We start from the raw sequence: 25,472 nt of genomic DNA, 5'->3' as shown, positions 1-25,472 counted from the left end.
GCTTGGTATATTCTAGGATCTGAAAGAAGGGCACCACGACATAATACAGTGAATAAGGGAAAGATGGGCACAGATAGATGGGGAGTGATGGGGTAGTTAGGGATCACGTAATTCTTAAGAGTCAAGGTAAAGAGTTTATAGTTTACTCTAATGATACGCCACTGAAAGGTTTTAAGTATGATCTAGTTTAAATTATAAACTCACTTCTGTTTTTACTCTCTTTTTATTGTATGGAGAGTGGATTGGAAGGGAGCAAGAATGGAAGTGGATAGATGTGTTAGGCTACTGCAGTAGTCTGAGCAAAAGACAACAGTGGCATGGACTTGAGTGATGGCAATGGAATTTGGAGAGAAGTAAGATATATTTCAAGAATGGAAATAACAGAACTTGGAGATGGATTGGATGAGGCACTGAAAGAAGGAGAGGAATCTAGGATGACTTCTAGGTACCTTTTACTTATCTGATAAGGTCAACAGTAGGATCCTAGAAGGTACTATTACCCACATGGTAAACCAAGCCTTGACATTTTTTTTCTAGAGTAAATAGAAAGATTAAACTTGCTCAAGCGGATAAATTTTCAAGCAGATAAATGATCAGGAAAAGCAGTGGGCCCCATTCCTTTGATTATTACATATCCATAAATCATCTCACTCCTTTTGAACATGGAAAACATTTGAAACTGAAGTGATGAATAGGTGGGTTTTCCTAGATGACATACTTACAGAATCAAATGCTACAGACAGTGTTGTTTATTTAAACTCTGCTGAATAAGGCTTATATCATTTTGACTCCTAGACAGCGAAGATTTTGCAGAATTCTTCAGATGAGTATAAATTTAATGGTAAAGAAAAGAGTTGACCCCACTGCAAATGTGGAAATAATAAGAGCACAAATACATTTCACCTACACTCAAGAAATACCATTTCTTGTCAGCAATATATTGTGTATACTGAGTACTCACCAACATGAATGGGGGCTGGGAATAATCCATATTCATGCTCTCCTGGAGTGTATTCCAGCTTCTCTTTCTTTAATTGGATCAAACGGCTCTTTGGGCTGTGGTCAGAAAAGAATTAAAAACAGTCAGAGGCAATGAAATTTCCTCCTGTGGTCAAATATAGAAAACAGATGACTCTATCAAGAGTATTTGTTTTATCAGTGACTTAAACCTTAAATGCCTATTTTTGGGGGGAGGGATACCAAGTACTTTCATATATTTTTAAAATTTACATTTCTGGAATTGCTTTTAGGAATTAGACATAAGAAAGAGCCTCATTAGCACTCTCTAGCAGTTTTGCAAAAGGAACCTAAATTTCAGATCTAATCATAATGATTACCTTAGATTTGGTTAATAATTTATAGATTAAAAAGTACTTTCACATATTATCATTTATAACAATTTGTGAAGCAGGTAAGAGGAAATGTTAGCTCTAGTTTACAGATTTGAAAACAGATGCTCTATGAGGTTAAGTGACTTGACTTAATTTTAGTGGCTGGTAAGGAGATTTAAGAAGAAAATCTCAGTTTCTTGTTCAACTCCTACTCACTCACTAGTCTATTTTATTTCACAATGTCCCTATAGGCTTACCTCTACCACTCTTCTTTCTTTTTTTTTTTTGAGGAAGATTAGCCCTCAGCTAACTGCTGCCAATCCTCCTCTTTTCGCTGAGAAAGACTGGCCCTGAGCTAACATCTGGGCCCATCTTCCCCTACTTTATATGTGGGACGCCTACCACAGCATGGCGTGCCAAGCGGTGCCATGTCCACACCCGGGAACTGAACCAGCAAACTCTGGGCTGCTGAAGTGGAACGTGTGCACTTAACTGCTGTGCCACTGGGCCGGCCCTCTACCACTCATTTTAGTGGTCTGTGTTCCTAATGTTTGGTATGAAATCAATCTCAGGAGATTTCACAAATATATACTAGGAAGGGGGAAAAAAAAGGAGAAAAGGAATTGAGAAAAACAAGGAAAGAAAAAAGGGCTTCAGGAGAGCCTCATTTAGTCTACTCTGATTTTATTTTGTTTAAAGCTCCAATAAATAAGGTAAGGCTGATATATTTCTTGTATCTATGAATTACAATATATTCCCTTTTAAAAAACAAGTCTAGTCTATTATATTTTGTAACAAATAGGTATACTAATATACACTTTGCAGATGAGAAAATTGAGGCCCAAAGAAGTAAGTTATTTGTAGAAACTCAAGTTCTTAAATTTGAAGACTGATTCTTTCTAGTGGATCATTCATTTATTTATTCAACAGTTACTGAGCACTCATTGAGTTCAGGTCGTGTTCTAAGTGCTAAGAAGCAGTGGGGAATAAGATAGTTTACATTCTACATGGGTAGACGGACAATAAGGAAATAAGAAAACAAAACAAAACAAAAATCAGAAAATAATAAATGCGAAAATAATTAAAAAGTGATGAATAGAGAGTAATTTGGGAAGGTTTCTAAGGAAGCGACACTAAGCTAAGACATAATGTTACTGAGATATCAGTCATGAGAGGATCTGGGAAAGGAAGGAAGATCAGGCAGGGGAAATAGCTGGTATAAGATCAAAGTCAGAATGAGATTGGAGAATTAAGGAAAATAAAATGAGGCTAAAGTAGTCCAGATGAAGTTGGAAACTAGGTCATGCAAAGTTTTTAAAGCAGTGGTAAAGAGTCTGGGAAATAGTTACAAAGAGGAAAAGGAAAGATAACAGATTGCTCTACTTATATCTAAAGACCACTTTTCTCATTTAAAAAAACTTACCCAAATAATCATTGTGAACAGAAAAACTTTTTAATCCAAGTAAAAGTTACATTTCTTCATTATCAGTCAAAGTCAAATAGATCAACAAAACAACTGTGTTTGGAACCAAGCACTCTGTATGAAAGAAAAGTTGGTCTATATCTTATTAGATTCAAGATTTACCCACACTAATTAAATAGAGAACATAAAAAGTTTCATTTAGCTAAACAGGAATGGAAGCAAAACTGACATTTTACTCTGTTGCTCTTAGGATAAGCAAGCACATAACAGTAGTCGAGGGAGAAAATACTTGGCACCATGAAGTGAATAAACACACAAAACCTAAAATTTAAGGTCAACTTGCATAGTTCTAGTCCCCAAAACAAATGAAACTTTGAATACATCCTATCAATTATGACTGACTCCCTAACAAAAACAATTTTATCCTTGACTTTGCAATGCTGATGTCTAAGATACATGATACCATATGGATATAATGATCATGTAAGAAATTGCTTTTTTAGTTCGTGGCCAAGTCTGATTTTGGTTTTCATTTAGGCATGGCTGTTTATTTCCCTGTTGGTGACAACAATATGGGAATCTCTCTCTTGTTTTTAATACTCTGTTCTTTGTGAGCTCTCTAGAGTGAGTGATTAACAGAGAGAATTTGGTTGTCTTTATCAGTTTGTCTTGAAGCTTCTGAACACTCCTGGCATTTTCTGTGGCATTCACTTGTTTGTGTGCCACTTACTAGTTCAAATCACTCAGGAGAAAAATCTTCATACCTGCAGGAATGAAGAGTAGCCATTTCAGATACAGAACTGCCATAACTTATAGTAAGCCAGACAGCAGGTTTCTGTGATAGCTGTTTACTTTTGACCTATGGCTGAAGTTGCAAAAATGTGACTACTAGTTCTATGTATACATATATAAGTGAAAAAATCCTTTTGCTTTTCTTATTAAAAGAAGGTAAAGTTGCCTTTCATAATGTCCTATTTATAAGTAACCCATTCACTATTTGTGGCCAGCTTTCTTTCTCTTTGGTAGACTACTAGTTTTAATAATTTTATCATTTGGATGCAACACAGGGATATTTAATTCAAACACTGGTGGAAAATCCACCATCAAAAGGAGAAAAGTATATAACTATTTAAGAGAAAAATAGAAAAAGCTGAGGTTCCTAAGAATCATTGTTGATTGCTATTATGTTTATCTTAAAATATTGTCTATAACCATTTCTTGGCTTTAGGCATTTATCACTTTATTTTCAAATCTTGTCACCTATAACCTGGGCCCCAAACTCAAGATTATCAAGCAATTAAGATGTCTTCTATACTCAAACTATCTTTGAAGTTTCCCCGAGGGCTGCTGAGTCACACCAAGGGCTTGCTCCCAAACTGTATAAAAAAAGAGGAAGGGGGGATTTCTGGTCACATTTTAATGAACATATCACTATTCTAAGAGCTGTCCTGTTTGTCAAACAAATAATACAAGGAATCTGTGAATCAAAAAGAAGTTCAAGTTCCCTAGGTTAATTAAATATAAGTAATATTTTCTTACTGTGAATATGTTTTAGCTATTGTGTACTTTTAAGGTTGGAGAAAAGCACAATAATGTTCCTATTAGTCCTAGTCCTACTGGACTGGAACAGAAACTGTCAAAAACTTTATCCTCTTTATCAAGGAAGAGTTTTCTTTTCTAGGTTTTAATATCCTTGTTAGTTGGTGATAATCATAACACACATTTTATTTGATGTATTAGAAGAATCTGGAGAATTGTCAGTCCCTTCTCTTTCTAGAATATGTTTTCATTCTCTGGTTAAATCTTTATGAATGATTATACAAAGACTCTTCTTCCATTCATTATAATATTATTGGTAATTATAATAGGTTAACCAAAGCTACTTATTCTTATCATCTAAAGGTGGTTTCTGATTTTTTCATACAATTCCCTAAAAGCCTCAACTACGAGCAAAATCTGAGAATGCTGGAAGAAACATCAAAAAGGCCTCAGTAAATGACTGTATCAGTTATTTTTGACTAATGATACTATTGGGAATAGAAGCATGGGTACAGATCTCCCTGTATTAGCTGACACCATCACCTCAGACAACTGTTAGACTGTAAAGGTGAAAGAGAGAATTTTCAGGGAAAAGTAGATTGCTTAACTCAAGACCAGCAAAACAAGAATTAATTACCGAGGACTGAACAAACAGATTTAATTGTGGTAAACATTGTACTTTTAATGAGCGTATGATAAAGATCTTTTCTTTCTTCTTAATCTAGTTCTCCTCTACTATAAGTTTCTTTCCTGTGTGTCTTCCTTTACTTTTACACAGAACACCTCTGGTCAGCAAATATGAGGAGGTTTTTCCACACACCAAGCAATTCTCTGCGACACCAGCTGTGTGTCCTACAATTTAACTCAATTCTAACACCATCTACCTGGAGACAGTGTCAGATCACACAGGTTAAGGGCTGAGTCCCACAAGACTGCTCCCACTCTACTTCAGATGCCAATCGCAAGTATTAGGTCCCCAGGTTACCGACAACTTCTGTCCGATTTGCCTACAAATCCGAGATTCCCATGACACTCTCCTCAGGTTTGATTAATCTGCTAGAGTAGTTCACAGAACTCAGTGAAACACTTACTAACATTTGCCAGCTTATTAAAGGATGTGATAAAAGATGCAGATGAACATCCAGATGGAAGAAATGCATGGGGCAAGGTATGTGGGAAGGGGCGCAGAGTTTCCCTGCCCTCTGTAGGTATGTCCCTCTCCCTGTACCTTCAACTGTTCACCAACATGGAAGCTCTCTGAATCCAGTATCACTGGGATTTTATGAAGGCTTCCTCACGTAGGCATCTTCAATTATTAACTCCAATTTCTAGACCCTCTCCCTCTCTGGAGGATGGGGGTGGGGTGGGGGTGAAAATCCCAAGCTTCTAATCATGGCTTGGTCTTTCTAGTGACCAGCCCTCATCCAAGAGCTATTCAAGAATGCCTCATTAAAAGAAGAGATGCTCCTTGTGTTCTTATCACTTACAAAGTTGCAAGGGTTTTAGGAGCCCTGTGTCAGTGATGGAGTCAAAGACAAATATTAGAACAAGAGATGCTCCTTGTGTTTTTATTACACAGGAAATCAAGAGGGTTTTAGAAGCTCTGTGCCAGGAACTGGGGGCAGAGACCAATATATATATATTTTCTATCATCTCACAGTTCTTATACTTTTCATGACCATGTAGTTAATTATGTAGGTTCAATAAGATATATAATTGGATAAACTAAATTCATAACCATGTATAATCTCGTTTAATTTTGTATGACAAGATCTCCAATATGGAAAAGAAGTATACTTCACAAGCGTACATGACACCTGTAAAGTCCTCTAAGGAAACTGGCCTGCCATTTACTCTCTGGGTTATGAAATCCCACAAGTTAAAGGGAGTAAGTAACGTAACTTCTTAGCAGGTTCAGAACACTGACAAATCTGGAGATTTTAAAGAGGATTCCCCCACAGATATAGGTCCTCCATTTGAAACTTGATAGAGGTAAGTTGGAAGCTTTTTGGTTCCTGATCTTGGTAGGTGAGTTGATAAGGGCAATAAAATACTTTTTTTTTGGTTTTGTTTGTTTTTTTTTTTGTGAGGAACATTGGCCCTGAGTTAACATCAGTGTGAATCTTCCTCTGTTTTTTGTATGAGGGATGCTGCCACAGCATGGCTTGATGAGCAGTGTGTAGGTCCATGCCAGGGATCTGAACCTGTAAACCCCAGGCCACTAAAGTGGAGCACACGAACTTGACCACTATGCCACTGGGCTGGCCCATGAAATACTTTTGACACACAAAAGCAAATTAAAACTTTCATAAAGGTTTCCAAGCAAAAGTTGATTCTGAAGCCTGAGAAGTATGTTACTCTAGTTGTAGTAACCACAAAGACAAGGAGACCTTTGTGTATTAATCAACATTGTATATTAAATATATGTAAATAAAACTGGTCAAATAAACATCAAATTAATGATACTAGATCAGAAAATTAGTAAACAAATTCACCTTAGAGGTAGAGACTTAACTACAAAGAGGGACTGTGAAATTAAAATTACACCTTGTATGACAGCCATTTTGGATAGGTTACTGACTCCCTAGTAATTTTGTCCCTAATTTTTGCAATGCTGATGTCTGAAGAGATGTGATGCTATGAAATTTGTGAATATGATAATCAAGTGAGAAAACTGACGTTTTTTCCCACCAAGAACAGACAAATGTAAACATGGTATTCTTGTTTGTTTGTTTCACTGAAATACCTATTAAATTTTTCATATAAAGAGTACTTCTCTTAAAGCCTGGATTGACTTGCAACTTTTTTGGGAATTACATATTTTTTTCTTTTTCTTTGTCTCTAGTCTTCCTTGAACAAAGACAAGCTTTGGGCTGGCCCTGTGGCCGAGTGGTTAAGTTCGCGCTCTCCACTGTAGGCGGCCCAGTGTTTCGTTGGTTCGAATCCTGGGTGCGGACATGGCACTGCTCATCAAACCATGCAGAGGCAGCGTCCCACATGCCACAACTAGAAGGACCCACAACAAAGAATATACAACTATGTACCGGGGGGCTTTGGGGAGAAAAAGGAAAAAAATAAAATCTTAAAAACAAAAAAAGTTTCTATAGTAAAAAAACAAAGATAAGCTTTATTAAGCTTATGTCCTTTTTTTTTGTCAGTTGATTACAGAAACGAATCATAGAATAAGTTCTAAACACTAATGGATTAGCTAGACATTGCTCATAGTAAATGGTTGAGAAAGAACTTGGGAACAAATCTACAGATTAGGAGATGTACATAAAACTTTAAGCCACTATGGTGACATAGGAAGTTTCTCAAGTGTAGTTGGAATTCAAAAAGCAAACGAAAGCCCCTTCCTAGCAATCTGTATATTTTCAGCTAATAGCCACTAAAATTCTGACTAGAATTATAAAGTCTTTGTTACATTAGCTAAAAGCAGAACTACTGAAACATTAAAACATAAAATCAAGCAGAGAAGACTTTTCATCAAAGACAAAATGGACAAAGATTAAATAAGGAAAATCAATTGCAAATTCCTAAATATAAACATCAGAAAGCTAAGAGATCAAAAGGGATACTTGTCATAATACCATTCACTGATAAATTTTGCTACCCATGTCAATAGTTATTCAAATATGAAAACTATAAACTAATCACTCAGATAAGAAAACTATGAGGTACAAGGCAATGAATGATATGTTATAAGGGTTATTCTGAATAAAAAAAACAGGTGGATTTATAGGTGATCTTTAAGAAATAAAATATTGTTCTCATAATTCCTTGCACCTGGATTCATGGCATCTATCAGAAAATCATAGTACATGCTAATTTGGCTCTTTCTCATTTTACTCAAATGCTGTTTCCATACTAACTTGCAATAAAATTGGTTTGAACAGGATATTTCATGCTCATCTTGTGCTTTCCCTGACCCAACCTGAATCAGACATTCCTCCAAGGAGCTCTAGTGTACATTTTAGTGGGAAATGGTATTTAGCAACCAAACTCTAAATACTAAGTATGCTCACTACTAGTGGGTTATCACTGTCTCTAGGCTTTTTCAGTGAAGAGAGCTGGAGAAAAATGGGAATTTCATATGGTTCAATGATTAATAAACAAGCAAATAAATAAATAAAGGTATGTAGGGGTTCTGGTTCAAGATGGTGATAAAGGAAGATCCTGAACTCACTTCCTCCCACAGACACACCAAATCTACAGCTACATATGAAACAATTTCCTTTGAAAGAATGCTAAACTATCTGAGCAACTCCTGCACACTGGGCAAACAAGATAAAACTCACATCAAAACAGGTAGGAGACGTTGAGACACAACCTTACCACAAACCTCACTCTGGGAGCAGTAAACCACAATTGAGAGAGAACTCACAACTCTGAGCTTCTCCCTGAGGAGCAAAGAGTTTGAACCCAACAACTGGCACGCCAACTTTTAAGACCTGCACCTAAGAGATGGGCCCCTGAAATATCTAGCGCTGAAAGCCAGTGGGATTAGTGCCCATCAGACTCACAAGACCATAGCAAACTGAGAAACAGTTCTTCAAGGGCTCGCATGGACTCACTATGGCTAAGCCCCCAGGGCACAGTGTAGAGGCAGCTGACTGAAACACACCCAGTCTTTCTGTGACAGTGGCCTATTTGCATATCTTAAAGCTTGGGCCTGAGGGACAGACATTTAATTTAACACACATCCAGGGGCAGATAGAAATACTCTCCAGACTGTGGAGTCTGGTGGGTGGCATCTTTGTGCACTTGCTCTGCCTCTCTCCAGGTCAATGGTATCTCATAGAAAGGAGCTTGTGCACATATCTGGAGCCCTGTTTTTTGCAGCAGCTGATCAGGGGACACCTTTTGATCACCTGGCTCTGGTGGCCACTGGAGCTTAGGTTCACAGGCCCCAAAGGACTATAATAGAGAAACAGTTCTTAACCAGCTACTCTCCCATGCCACAACACAGAGGCAACAGACAGAAAGCTCAGTCTTTCCACGAAAGAGGCCTATTAACTTATCTTCATAAATGCAGCCTCAAGGGGTAGGCTTCTGATTAAACACACTTAAGTAAACTTAACAGACATACAGAAGATTCCATCCAAAAGCAACAGAATACACATTCTTCTCAAGTTCACATGAAACATACTCCAAGACAGATCATATGTTAGGCCACAAAACAAGGTAAATAAACTTAAGAAGGCTAGAAGCATATCAAGCATCTTTTCCAACCACAAAAAAATAATTACAAGAAGAAAGGTGGAAAATTCACAAACATGTAGAGATTAAACAACATGCTACTAAACAACCAGTGGGTCAATGAAGAAATCTCAACAGAAAATTCAAAAAAAATCTTGAAACAAATGAAAATGGAAATACAACCTATCAAAACTTACAGGATGCAGCAAAACCAGTTCTAAGAGGGAAGATCATAGTAATAAACACCTACATGAAGAAACAAGAAAGACCTCGAATAAACAACCTAATTTTATACCTCAAGGAGCTAGAAAAAGAACAAACAAAAGCCAAAGTCAGTAGAAGGAAAGAAATAACAAAGATTAGAAAGGAAACAAATAAAATAGAGACTATAAGGACAACAGAAAAGATGAATGAAACTAAGAGAGAGTTTTTTGAAAAGATGAACAAAACAAACCTTTAGCTAAACTCCCCTAGAAAAAGAGGACTCAAACTCAGAAATGAAAGAACAGACATTACAACTGATACCACAGAGACACAAAGGATGGTAAGATACTACTATGAACAATTAAACACCAATAAGTTGGAAAAGAAATGAATAAATTCCTATAAATTCCAACCTACCAAGACTGAATCATAAAGAAATAGAAAGTGTGAACAGCCTGATTACCAGTAAGGACATTGAACCAGTAATCAAAACTTCCCAACAAACACCACAACTAGAAGCACCCACAACGAAAAATATACAACTACGTACTGGGGGGCTTTGGGGAGAAAAAAGGAAAAAAATAAAATCTTTAAAAAAAAAAAACCAAAACTTCCCAACAAACAAAAGTCCAGGGCCAGATGGATTCACTGGTGAATTCTGCCCAACATTTAAAGAAGAATTAATACCAATCCTTCTCAAACACTTCCAAAATATAGAAGGGGAGGGAAGACTTCCAAACTCATTTTACCAGGCCAGCATTACCCTGATATCAAAACCACATAAAGATACTACAAGAAAAGAAAATTACTGGCCAATATCCCTGATGAACATATATGCAAAAATCCTTAACAAAATATTAGCAAACCAAATTCGACAATATATTAAAAGACTCATACACCATGATCAAGCGGCACTTTTTCCAGGGATGCAAACATGGTCCAACATCTGCAAAATCAATCAATGTAATATGTCCCAACAACAAAATGAAAGATAAAAATTATATGATCATACGACCCAGCCATCCCACTACTGGGTATCTATCCAAAGAACTTGAAATCAGCAATTCCAAAAGTCCCATGCACCCGTATGTTCATTGCAGCATTATTTACAATAGCCAAGATGTAGAAGCAACCTAAGTGCCCATCAACTGATGACTGGATAAAGAAGATATGGTATATACATACAACGGAATACTACTCTGCCATAAAAAAGGATAAAATCGTCCCATTCACAACAACATGGATGGACCTTGAGGGAATTATGTTAAGTGAAATAAGCCAGACAGAGAAAGATGAACTCTGTATGACTCCACTCATAGGTGGAAGTTAAACATATAGACAAAGAGAACCCGTTGGTGGTTACCAGGGGAAAGGGGGGATGGGGGGAAGGCACAAAGGGTGAAGTGGTGCACCTATAGCATGACTAACAATAATGTACAACTGAAATTTCACAAGGTTGTAAACTATCATAATCTTAATAAAGTCAACCCCCCCCCAAATTATATGATCATATCAATAGATGCAGAAAAAGCATCTGACAAAACTCAATATCCACTTATGATAAAAACTCTGAACAAAGGGGGTATAGGGCAATGTTCCTCAACATAATAAAGGTGATATATGACAAGCCTGCAGCTAACAGCATACTCAATGGTTAAAGACTGAAAGCTTTTCCTCTAAGATCAGGAACAAGACAAGGATGACCACTCCTGCCATTTTTATTCAACATAGTATTGGAAGTCCTAGCAAGAGCAATTAGTCAAGAAAAAGAAATAAAAAGCATCCAAATTGGACAGAAAGAAATAGAATTTTCTCCATTTGCAGATGACATGACATTACATATAGAAAACCCTAAAGACACCAGCAAAAAAATGTTAGAACTAATAAATGAATTCAGTAGAGTTGCAGGATACAAAATCAAAATCAGTTGCATTTCTATACATTATACACACTATCAGAAGGAGAAAGTAAGAAAATAATCCCATTTGCAATAGCATCAAACAGAATAAAATGTCTAGGAATAAATTTAACCAAGGAGGTGAAAGACCTGTTCACAGAAAACTATAAGACACTGATGAAAGAAATTGAAGGAGGCACAAATAAATGGAAAGACTTTCCATGCTCATGGATTATAACAATTAATATCGTTAAAATGTTCACACTATCTAAAGCAATCTACAAATTCAATCCAATAAAAATCAAACTTCCAATGGCATTTTTTGCAGAAATAGAACAAACAATCCTGAAATTTCTATGGAACCACAAAAGATCCCAACTAGCCAAAGCAATCTTGAGAAAGAAGAAAAAAGCTGCAGGCATCATGCTTTCTTAATTTCAAACTGTATTACAAAGTAATGATAATCAAAATAGTATGGTATTGGCATAAAAACAGACACATAGATGAATGGAACAGAACACAGAGCCCAGAAATAAAGCCATGCATGTATGGTCAATTAATTAATGAAAAAGGAATAAAGAAAATGCATTGGGGAAACGGCAGTCTCTTCAATAAACGGTGCTAGGGAAACTGAACAGCCACATGCAAAAGAATGAAACTGGATCACTATCTTTCAGCATACACAAAAATCAACTCAAAATGAATTAAGACTTAAATCCAGGACCTGAAATCATAAAACTTCTAGAAGAAAATAGAAACGGTAAGCTTCTTGACATCAGTCTTGGCAATGACTTTTCAGGTTTGACACCAGAAGCAAAGGGAACAAAAGCAAAACTAAGATGGATGACATCAAACTAAAAAGCTTCTACACAGCAAAGGAAACCACTAACAAAATGAAAAGGCAACCTACAGAATGGGAGAAAATATTTGCAAATCATATCTGATAAGGGGTTAATATCCCAAATAGATAAAGAACTCATACCACTCAATAGTAAAAAGACTAACAATCTGATTTAAAAATGGACATCGGTTCTGAAAAGGCACCTTTCCAAAGAAGACATACAGAAGATCAACGGGTACATGAAAAGGTGCTTAACATCATTAATCATCAGGGAAATGCAAATCAAAATCACAATGAAATATTATCTCACACCTGTTAGAATGGCTATTATTGAAAGACAAGAAATAACAAATGTTGGTGGGGATGTAGAGAAAAGGGAATCCTTGTGCACTGTTGGTGGTAATGTAAATTGGTGTAGCCACTATGTAAAACCTTATGGAAGTTCCTCTAAATTAAAAACAGAACTACCATATGATCTAGCAATTCCACTTCTGAGTATTTATCCAAAGGAAATGAAAACACTACCTCCAAAAGATAGATTCACACCCATGTTCACTGAAACATTATTTACAATAACCAAGACATGGAAACAACCTAAGTGTCCATTGATGGATGAATAAAGAAAATGTGTTATATATATACATATATATTATATATGTATATATATATACACACAATGAAATATTATTTAGCCATAAAAAAGAAGGAAATCCTGTCATTTGTGACAACGTGGATGGACCTTGAGGGCAATTACGCTAAGTGAGCTAAATCAAACAGAGACAGACAAATACTGTAGGTTCTCACATACATCTGGTATCTAAACAACCAACCAAAAAACCAAACTCAGATACACAGAACAGATTGGTGGTTGCAGGAGGTAGGGGAGAACAGGTGGGTAAAATGGGTGAAGATGGTCAGAAGGTATAAATGTCCAGTTATAAAATAAATAATTCCTGGGGATGTAATGTATAGCACATGGTGACTATAGCTAATAATACTATATTGCGTATTTAAAAGTTGATGAGAAAATTGATCTTAAATGTCTCATTACAATAAAAAAATTTTTAACTGTGTGGTGATGAATGTTAACTAGACTTATTGTGGTGATCATTTCACAACATATATAAATATCATATCATTATGTTGTACACTTGAAACTAATATAATGTTATGTCAACTATATCTCAATAAAAAACGTATATAAAACTTAGAAATTCAAAGTATACAAATTTATACTATACCTATAAGGTTAATCCAATGACACATTGTTTATTATTCATCTTCTCACATTCTGTATTTACCGTCTTTCAACAAAGAGAACTCTCCTGCCAACAGCATCAATGTATTTACTCATTTGCTCAAACTTACAAGACTCACAAAGTAGTTCCCTCTAGTCCTGGTGATTTCCTGCCAATATTTCTTGGTGAGCCTTTTCAAACACAGATGGAGTTTAAAATAACTGTACAACAAAAATCCTTGAATCCACCACCTAGAATTTATAATTAGAATTTTGCTTTATTGTATATCTCCACTCAAAATATCCCCTTCCCTTAACCATCCATCAATGATGACTTTATTTTTCTGAAAGGATGCCAGAAAGTAAGGAAGTGTTAAAAAATGATAGGACCAAACTTGAAAGGGCTGCTACTGGCCAAATCTGGGACAATATGAGCATGAAAATGAATAATGACAATAATGGATTATAATCCATTAAATAAAGTAAGAATCTGTGAGTTGAAACTGACAATAACTAAGAGCGAAGACAAAGCTCTTCCTTGTACTAGAATTCCAATTAATAGAGGTATAAAGTGATAGAGGTAGAAAATAACCATTTTACAGTAATATCACAGTAATTACTGATTTAGACAAGAATCAATAATAGATGCTAAAACTATTGGGTAAAAGTTTGATAAGGAACAGGATATTTACATACATTCAAAGCATCTCTCCAAATATTACTTACTATTATGTAGGACAAACTTTAACTTCACAATGAAAACCTACTGGATGTCACAGTGACCAAAAAATCAAAGGTTATATCATCAACGGCAAAGTGATTATCATATGCTTACTGATGTGATTCACAGAGAAGAAAATATCACTTTTGTGGTATTCACACTAAAAATGCAGAATCTTAATCTATTCATGAAGGAATAGCAGACAAACTCAAATCTAAGGCCCTTCTATGAAACAACTCATACACTCTTCATAAATGTCAGTATGATGAAAAACAAAAGCTAAGGAAGTACTCCAAATTAAAGGAGAACAAAGAGACACGACAAGTAAATGCAATGCACAATCATATGCTGGATTCTAAATCATGAGAAATTGTTTTAAAGAACATTACTGACAATTAGTGAAAAGTGATTATGAACTGTGTATTAAATAATAGTATTGTAATGATGTTAAAGATCCTAAATTTAATATCTGTGCTCTGTTTATATAAGATAAATGTCCTTGTACTTAAGAAATATGTACTAAAATATTTACAAGTAAGAGTCAAAATGTCTACAGCTTTTTATCAAATAACTGAGAAAAAATATGTCTGTCTGTGAGAGAGAGGAGACAGGGAGGGAGGTAGAGAAAGAAATGTGGGAGAACACCAACATTTGATGAATCTGAGTGAAGAGTATATAGTGTTCTTGTATAATTTTGCAATCTTTTTTAAGTTATCATGGACTATGCATAAAAACAGACAATAAATATATGATATACTTGCAGAAAACAAACAAATTTACTTACTTTGGTAATAAGAATTTACTTAATGTTTAAATGAGAATAAAGTTCTTTAGCATCAGATAACCTCAGGAAAGACAGCCCCAAAATCATACTGAAAGGTAAAGAAAACCATATTGGCACTAAAACACTGTTCTAGCGAAAAACATAATAGAACACATTTGTAAACATTGTTGTGATTTGAATCCCTAACACTTTAGGACTATGACATAAATGGAATTAAACATAACTGACAAATGAGAACGTATGTAAAAGCTCTTTGTAAAAGTCAAGGGAGAGTCCAAATTGTAATAATAGTCGATCATAGAAACACTTTATTTTATACACACAAACACACCACAAACTTTTCAACACAAAATTTGGCATTTACTACATTTTAGAATGTCTTCCTTTGGTGAATATGAAAAGGATAAAGTGAAATAATAATTTCTTTTTTTTTTTAAGATTTTATTTTTTTCCTTTCTCTCCCCAAAGCACCCCCGGTACATAGTTGTATATTCTTCGTTGTGGGTCCTTCTAGTTGTGGCATGTGGGACACTGCCTCAGCGTGGTTTGACGAGCACTGCTATGTCCATGCCCAGGATTCGAACCAACGAAACACTGGGCCGCGTGCAGTGGAGCACGTGAACTTAACCAATCAGTCACGGGGCCAGCCCCAATAATTTATCTATTTGTTACCAAGTAAGAGTGCAGATGTTGCTCTTTGCATTTAAAAGTTTTCTAAGGAGATTTTAAGTCATATATTTTAGGAATTTAGGCAGTTGGTTCTCTTTCAAAAAATACAAAAAAGATTGCTAAGTTCTATATGGCATACAAGACAAACAAAGCATATCCACGGCTAAAAGAAACTTATAGTGTGGTGGAAGAGCAGATGTATGCAAATTTCCCTAGACCACATATTAAAATGTGATAAAACTCATAAGATGCCATTAAGCTTTAAAAATGGAAAAAGAAAAGTAAAATTAATTTCAGCTAGAGGAGAATTAAGGAAACTTTTTTTAAACGAAGGAACATTATAGATTTTGAATAAGGTTTGAAAGGAGGAGTGGGATTTGGCAAGTAAAAGGGAAATGGGAAGGTAGCTTTTACCACTTAGAGCAAACACCTAGGACAAGCATCAAGAAGAAAGTGTAGGATGGAGAAACTGGGGAAAACGATGAGAAGTTGTAGCTAAAGGAATTAATATGTAAGGAGTATAATTAAAGATAAGACTAAAAAAAAAGCTTACACTAGATCACAGTGGGTCTTAAATATTATTTAAGAATTTTGGATGTTATTATGTAGGAACTAACTGTATCTCAAAAAAAATCTGAGAGCGATGTAAGCAACATGGCAGAGTTAGCTGTTCCCTTTGTCTCTCCCCAATTGAACTACAACTAAATGGACATTCACTGATCAACAGAGGATACTCACACAGCACACGAGGCCAGAGAGATCCACGCAGCTATACATCCGAAGGGGGATGGACTACCCCTAGGGAGGTGGTGGAGATAGGTGAGCATTCTCTGGCCCCTGAGCAGGCCTGTGCATGCATGTGACTGCTCTCTTGGCTAGAGTGTCCACAGTACCACTGCAGCCTCAAGGGTGGGAGTGTGCCTCAGCGCAACTGACGGAACAGGTGACAGCAACCCTGAGCCCCCATATGATCGCTTTCCCATCAGTGGGAGAGCACACAGAGCTGCTGTGATCCCAAGGAGTGGCCCAGGCTCAGACACAGTGGAGAGGCCCCACCCACCAAGCACAACGGCCACTACAACCTAACAGGAGGCGGCAGTGGATCTGCGTGCACAAGGGAAGAAGTTCTTGGGTGCTGCAAAGCCCCTAGTACTGCTGGGGATCTGAAGGTGGAAGGGTGTCTAGGTGGAACTGTGGGAGAAGGTGGCAGAAGCCCTGAGATCCCACACGATCGCTTTCCTGTGGGGTGGGAGAGCCCAAAGTGCCGCCGTTGTCCCAAGGAGTGGCCCAGGCTCAGACCTAGTGGGCAGGCCATGCTCACCAAACACAACAGCTAGCGTGACTTAGGAAGGGGTGGTGGTGAATCCGCGTGCCTAGCTGAACTATTTCCTGGCTGCCAAGAATTCCCACAGTACCACTGGAGCCCTGAAGGTGGGAGCCTTGGCGGGACTGTGGGAGCAGGCAGTGGTAGCCCTGAGCCCACATGTGATTGCTTTCCCATTTGGTGGGAGAGCCCACAGTACTGCTGTGGTCCCAAGGAGTGGCCCAGGCTCCGACAAGCACAGTTGCCAGGGATCACGGTGGGTTCAGAATACACAGTTCATGGCCCCTCCCCCCCCACTGGCAGCAGGTGGAATCTGCTACCACATACTATCACTATACAAAGGCATAAATCCACCCCATCAAATAGTATGAAGAAGTATATTAATACTCCAGACCAGAAGGAAAAAGATATACACTCAGAAATCAATCCTGAAGACAGAAATTTACAGTCTAAATGACAGAGATTTCAAAATAACTATCATTAAAAAAACTCAACAAGTTACCAGGAAACTCAGAAAGACAGTTCAATGACATCAGGAATAAAATTAATGAATAGAGGGAATTATTCACAAAAGAGATTGAAACTATAAAGACAAACTAATTAGAAACGCTGGAGATGAAAAACACAATGAAGGAGGTAAAGAAGAATCTGAAGTCCTTAAATAACAAAGCTGATATTATGGAGGAGAGAATTAGCAATCTAGAGTACACAAATATATAAATGCTTGAGATGGAGGAGGAGAGAGAACTAAGACTAAAAAGCAATGAAGAAATTCTCCAAGAATTATCTGACTCAATTAGGAAATGCAACATAAGGATTATAGGTATTCCAGAAGGAGAAGGCAGGGAGAAAGGAGCAGAGAGCTCATTCAAAGAAACAATAGGTGAGAAATTCCCAAACCTGGCAAAGGAGCTGGAATTACAAGTAAAAGAAGCTAACTAAACTCCTAATTACATAAATGTAAAGAGACCATCTCCAAGGCATATGTTACTAAGAACAAATATGAAGGGCAGGAAGGCAGAAGAAAATAATCAAGAAAGGAACCCCATCAGGCTTTCAGCAGACTTCTCAGCAGAAACCTTACAGGTCAGGGGAGAGTGGAATGATATATTCAAAATTCTGAAAGACAAAAATTGTGAGCAAAAATACCTTTACAGCAAAAATATCCTTCAGATATGATGAAGTAGTAAAAACATTCCCAGATAAACAAAAGATGAGGGAGTTCATAGCCACAAGACCCCTCCCTACAAGAAATGATCAAGAAGGCTCTCATAGCTGAAAAAAAAAGAAAGGGTTTACAAAGCCTTGAGCAAGGAGATAAATAGGCAGAGAAAATCAGAAAATTGCAACTCTCTATCAGAAAAAGTTAGCTAACAATTACAACATTAAAGATAAAGGGAAGGAAAACATCAAGAACAAATATAATCACTTCATTTTAACCACAAACTCACAACACAAAACAGAGTAAGTTGTGACAACAACAACTTAGATGGGGAAGAGGAAAGGGATGGAACATGCTTAGATTGAGGAAATAAGAGGCTATCAGAAAATGGACTACCTCATATACAAGATCTTTTATACAAACCTCATGGTAACCACTAAAGAAAAAATAAGAATAGAGAATCAAATGATAAGCAAAGAGAAAACCATCACAGAGAGACATCAAACTGCACTGGCAGTCCAAAATACATGTGATGAGAAACAGGGAAATAGAGAACAACTGAAAAACAAGTGATAAAATGGCAGCATTAAGCCCTCATATATCAATAAACATTCTAAATGTAAATGGATTAAATTCTGCAATCAAGATACAGAGTAGCTGGATGGATTAAAAAACAAGACCCAACAATAAGCTGCCTCCAGGAAACATCTTAGTTCTAATGACAAACACAAGCTTAGAGTGAAGACATGGAAGACAATACTCTAACCTAATGGCAAATAAAAGAAAGCAGGTGCTGCCATACTAATATCAGACAAAGCAAACTTTAAGATGAAAAAGGCAGAGAGAGACAAAGAGGAGCAGTACACAATGATAAAAGGGACACTCCACCAAGAGCACATAACAGTTATAAATATATATGCAACTAGCACAGGAGCCCCAAAGTACAGAGAACAACTATTAACTGACCTAATAGAAGATATTAAGAGGAATACAATAATAGCAGGGGACCTTAAGACCCTGCTTAACTTACATCAATGGACAGACCATACAGACAGAAAGTCAAAAAGGAAATAGTGGATTTAAACGAAAAGCTAGACCAGATGTACTTAATAGATACATAAAAACACTCCATTCAAGATCAGAATACGCATTCTTCTAAAGTGCACATGGAACCTTCTCAAAGATAGACCATATGTTGGGACACAAGGCAAGCCTCAATAAATTTAAGAAGATTGCAATCATCTCAAGCATTTTTTCTGATCACAATGCTATGAAACTAGAAATCAACTACACGAAAAAAGCTGGGAAACTGACAAACACATGGAGACTAAACAACATGCTACTGAACTACCAATGAATCATTGAAGAAATTAAAGGAGAAAACAAAAAATACCTGGAGACAAATGAAAATGAAAATACACCATGCCAACTCATATGGGATGCAGCAAAAGCGGTCCTAAGAGGGAAATTCATAGCAATATAGGACCACCTTAACAAACAAGAAAAATTTAAAATAAGCAATCTTAAACTACACAGAAGAGAATAAGAAAAAGAACAAACAAAGCCTAAAGTCAGCAGAAGGAGGGAAATGATAAAAATCAGAGCAGAAATAAATGAAATTGAAACCAGAACAAACAGTAGACAGGATCAATGAAACTAAGAGCTGGTTCTTTGAGAAGATAAGCAAAATTCACAAACACTTAGCCTGAGTCACTAAGAAAAAAAGAGAGAAGGGTTCAATAAAGTTAGAAATGAAACAGAAGAAATTACAATGGATACCACAGAAATACAAAGGATTAGAAGAGAATACTATGAAGAAGTAAATGCCAACAAATTGGACAATCAAGAAATAAATGGATAAATTCTTCGACTCATACAACCTCCCAAAACTAAATCAAGAAGAAACACAGAATCTGAATACACCAATGACAAGCAAAGAGATTGAAACAGTAATCAAAAACCTCCCAAAAAGTAAAAGTCCAAGACGAGACAGCTTCTCTGGAGAATTCTACCAAACATTTAAAGAAGATTTAATACCTAAGCTTCTCAAACTAGTTCAAAAAACTGAAGAAAAAGGAACACCTCCTAACCATTGTAAGAGGGCAACATCACCATGACCCAAAGCCAGACAACGACAAGACAAAGAAGGAAAATTTACAGGCCAATATCACTGATGAACACAGATGCAAAAATCCTCAACAAAATATTGGCAAACCAAATACACCAATACATTAACAGGATCACACACCATGATCAAGAGGGATTTATACCAGGGATGCAGGGTTGGTTCAACATCAACAAATCAAAGTGACACAACACATCAACAAAATGAGGAATAAAAACCACATGATTATTTCAAGAGAGGCAAAGAAAGCATTTGACAAGATTCGACATCCATTTATAACAAAAACTCTCAATAAAATGGTTATAGAAGGAAAGTACCTCAACATAATAAAGGCCATATATGACAAACCCACAGCCTACATCATACTCAATGGGGAAAAAGTGAAAACCATGTCTCTGAGAACAGGAATAAGACAAGGGTGTCAACCCTCACCATTCTTATTCAACATAGTACTGGAGGTTTTGGCCAGAGCAATTAGGCAAGGAAAAAAAAGGTATCCAAATTGGCAAAAAGAAGTGAAATTCTCACTGTTTTCAGATGACAGGATTTTATATATAGAAAACCCTAAAGAATTCATAAAAAACCTAATAGAAATAATCAACAACCAGCAAAGTTGCAGGGTACAAAATCAACTTACGAAAATCAATTGCATTTCTATACTCTAATAATGAACTAACAGAAAGAGTACTCAAGATTACAATCTTATTTACAATCGCAACAAAAAGAATAAAATATCTAGGAATAAATTTAAACAAGGAGGTAAAAGACCTATACAATGAAAACTATATTATTGAACGAAAGGCATTATTGAACAAAATCGATGACGACATAAAGAAATGGAAAGATATTCCATGCACACGTATTGGGAGAATAAACATAGTTGAAATGTCCACACTATTTAAAACAATCTACATATTCAATGCAATCCCGATCAGAATCCCAATGACATTCTTCATGGAAATAGAACAAAGAATTCTAAAATTCATATGGGGCAACTTACATGATTTTAGCATAATCAACTACACAGGGAGAGATGGTCTAGAATCATATTCTTTCCCTGACCCTCTAAAACCATCTTACCTCAAAATTTAAAACCTTTGAGGAGCATCAGAGTTTTAGATAAAATTAAAAGTTAAGATTATCATTTTCAGATTACTACATTAACTTTACCAGCCCTCATGTTTTATCTTATAAAATATGTAAAAATATACATGTTTATCTAGAGTGAGCATCCTACCTAAAGTAAAAATCAAATATTCTAGACAAGTCAGCCATTTTTTGCAATCAAATGGTATTTAAGTACCTTAGAGGCACAGTAAATTGGTGAAAAGTATGAACGTTGCAACCAACTACTGCCTGCATTCAAATATTAACTACGCCACTTACCAGCTGTGTAACTAAACTCTGGAGAAATCAATCTCTTCCAGCCTTAGCTTCTTCAGTAACAGTACCTGGTGTCTCACAGGGTAGCTGAATAGATTAAATGAGATAATCTATATTTTAAAAAGTGCTTAGCACAGTAACTGGAACTTAGTGGGCACTCAGTAAGTATTAGCTCTCTTCTTCAGTTTAGCCAATGAGTATAGCCTAGCCTAATACTATATACCAGAATAAATTCCAAATAGATCAGGGAAATAGATGTGAAAACTGAAGCCAAACAATTACTAGAAGAAAACAAGGCTGAATTCGTTTGTTTGTTTTTCAGGAAGATTAGCCCTGAGCTAACTACTGCCAATCCTCCTCTTTTTGCTGAGGAAGACTGGCCCTGAGCTAACATCCACGCCCATCTTCCTCTACTTTATACATGGGATGCCTTCCACAGCATGGCTTGCCAAGTGGTGCCATGTCCACACCTGGGATCTGAACCAGCGAACCCCAGGCCGCCGAGAAGCCAAACGTGTGAACTTAACCCCTGCACCACTGGGCTGGCCCAAGGCTGAATTTCTTAATTCCTTTAAAACCTGGTTGGGGGGAAGTGTTTCTAAAAATGACTCAAAATTCAGAAACATGATTAAAAAACCCCTCAAAACTATAACTGACTACATGAAAATATGGATATTTGCATGACAAAAATAATTACGAAAAGCTAAGTTCAGAGACAAATGACAGAATTCATTAAAAGACCATTAGGACTAATAATTGAGTTTAACAAGGCTGTGTGATACAAGATCAATATACAACAATCAATTGTATTTCTATACACCCCTTCACCCTTTGTGCCCACGCTCCATCCCCCCTTTTCCCTGGTAGCCACTAATCTGTTCTTTGTCCACAGGTTTAAATTCCTCATATGAGTGGAGTCATACAGAGATTGTCTTTCTCTCACTGGCTTATTTCACTTAACATAATTCCCTCAAGGTCCATCCATGCTGTTGCAAATGGGACAATTTTGTTCTTTTTTATGGCTGAGTAGTATTCCATTGTATATATATACACCACTTCTTCTTTATCCAATCATCTGTTGATGGGCACTTAGATTGCTTCCATGTCTTGGCTATTGTAAATAATGCTGCAATAAACATTGGGGTGCATGGGACTTTTGGAATTGCTGACTTCAAGCTCTTTGGATAGATACCCAGTAGTGGGAGGGCTGGGTCATAAGGTATTTCTGTTTTTAATTTTTTGAGAAATCTCCATACTGTTTTCCAAAGTGGCTGCACCAGTTGGCATTCCCACCAGCAGTGTATGAGGGTTCCTTTTTCTCCACAACCTCTCCAACATTTGTTACTATTTATTTTAGTTATTTTTGTCATTCTAATGGGTATAAGGTGATATCTTAGTGTAGTTTTGATTTGCATTTCCCTGATGATCAGTGATGATGAACATCTTTTCATGTGCCTATTGGCCATCCGTATATCTTCTTTGGAGAAATGTCTGTTCATGTCTCCTGCCCATTTTTTGATCGGGTTGCTTAATTTCTTGTTGTTGAGTTGGGAGAGTTCTTTATATATTATGGATATTAAGCCTTTGTCGGATGTATTACTTGCAAATATTTTTTCCCAGTTAGTGGGTTGTTTTTTTGTTTCAATCCTGTTTTCCCTTGCCTTGAAAATAAAATTTTAAAAATTCCACTTGCAATAGCATCAAAAGAATAAAACGCTTAGGAATATGCTTAACAAACGAAGTATAAGACATACACTGAAAACTAAAAAACATCGTAAAAAGAAATTTTAAAATATTAAATAACTAGCAAAACATCCCATGTTCACGGATCAGAATACTTAATATTGTTAGGATGGTAAAACTCCCCATAATCAATCTATAAATTTTTTTCAAAATCTCAGTTTTCTTTTTGCAGAAATCAACAAGCTGATCCTAAAATTCATTTGGAAATAGCAAGGAACCTAAAATTAGCCAAACAAAGTTAGAAGAACCCAGAATAGCCAAAGTTAGAGGCATCCTATTTCCTGATTTGAAATTTACTACAAAGCTACAGTGTTAACACAGTGTGCTACTGCAATCACAACAGACACACGGTCAATCAACACAAAAGACAAACTGACAAAAAATATTTGCAATTTATTCCACAAATAAAGAGCAAATCTCCTCGATATATAAGAAACTTTTAAAAATCTATGGGAAAAAAAGACTAACAACTTCATAGAAAATTGGGAAAAAAATATGTAAAACCACAGGAAAAGACAATTAAATGGCCCGTACACATAGGAAAAGATGCTCCACAGTTTCCCTAATGAGAAAATAGGCCACAAGGGAAGTGGGCTAGATAATTTCTAAGATATGTTCGAGTTGGCAACTGCTAATATTGTGCTCTTACCAACAAAAAAGTGACTACAGATCTACTAAAAAGTATTTTTAAAAACTATTATAAGGATTTAACTTCCTAAATTTCTAGATTACAATGCCATCAGTACTATAGTAGTGATGATGACATCATTAAAATTTCTATACTTTAAGATACGTTAATTCCCAATTTCCATCACAAAACTGTATTTTCCTACGTCTTCCTTGAATTCTTATAGAATTTACAGTTTGAGGCACATACTTCCTGAGGAAGGGCCTAGAAATCTTTATTTTTAAAAGGATCCCCAGCTGGTCCTTATGTTGACAGTGCGAAAACATTAAATACCATTATACGTAAGGATCCTTTTAGAATTTTAAACAACTAAAGTTTTTGAGGAGAAAGATCTTGTCCCCACTGCTGCCACTGTTCTGTGAAGTACCTAGAACAAAGTTAGGTAACCTTATAGCATGGAATAAGTTCTCATTAAACTGACTTCTAAAATTTATGGAAGGAACTTTCTTTTTTACTATTTTATTTTGTTTTACCTCTAGGGGATAGTTAAGGACCAGTAAAAAACTGAGCTAGGATGCAAGAGATATTATACAGGCTCTGATAAATTCCTTTTTGTTTCACTATGTCCTATTCAGAAATTCCCTCTGGGCTGATATACGAATGTTATCTCGATCAACTCCCATCTATTAACACCAAAAACAATTATAGCTTCTGAGTTAGGCTATATCATTTTCCAGTCTAAATAACAGGTTAGAGGGATATCTCACAGGTTGAGGTGATGGCTCTTTCCCCAAAGTTCAGATATATATTTTTTAAATTAGTTACTTAAAAAAATTGTGGTAAAATAAATACAACATAAATTTATCATTTTAATATTTTTTTGTGTGTGTGAGGAAGATTGGCCCTGAGCTAACATCTGTGTCAATCTTCCTCTATTTTGTATTTGGGATGCTGCCATAGTGTGGCTTGATGAGTTGAGTTGTGTGTACGTTCATGCCTACGATCCAAACCCACGAACCCTGGGGTGCTGAAGCAGAGCACGCGAACTTAACCATTATGCCATCGGGCCAGCTCCTTAATAATCTTTAATTGTCCATTTCAGTAGCATTAAGTACATTCACACTGTTGTACAACCACCCTTATCATCCATCTAGAGAATACTATTCATCTTGTAAAACTGAAACTCTGTACCCATTAAAAAATAACTGCCACCAGCTCCTGGCAACTACCATTCTCTGTTCTATCTATCTATTCATCCATTC

General features: G+C 36.3%; 1 protein-coding gene across 9 annotated transcripts in view; it reads right to left on the bottom strand.

The window, feature by feature from the left end:
* Positions 1-25,472, bottom strand: part of ASH1L (ASH1 like histone lysine methyltransferase) — a 209,511-nt gene that overhangs the window by 63,230 nt on the left and 120,809 nt on the right. For all 9 annotated transcript variants that reach the window (XM_070268055.1, XM_070268056.1, XM_070268061.1 and 6 more), the window contains one exon: positions 962-1,056. In XM_070268055.1, the coding sequence (XP_070124156.1) occupies positions 962-1,056 (95 nt within the window). The remainder of the gene's footprint in view (positions 1-961; positions 1,057-25,472) is intronic.

Source organism: Equus caballus, chromosome 5, assembly GCF_041296265.1.
Source record: "Equus caballus isolate H_3958 breed thoroughbred chromosome 5, TB-T2T, whole genome shotgun sequence".
Classification (NCBI taxonomy): domain Eukaryota; kingdom Metazoa; phylum Chordata; class Mammalia; order Perissodactyla; family Equidae; genus Equus; species Equus caballus.
Note: the sequence above shows the minus strand (reverse complement) of the source record. Positions and strands in the feature narration are given on the sequence as shown.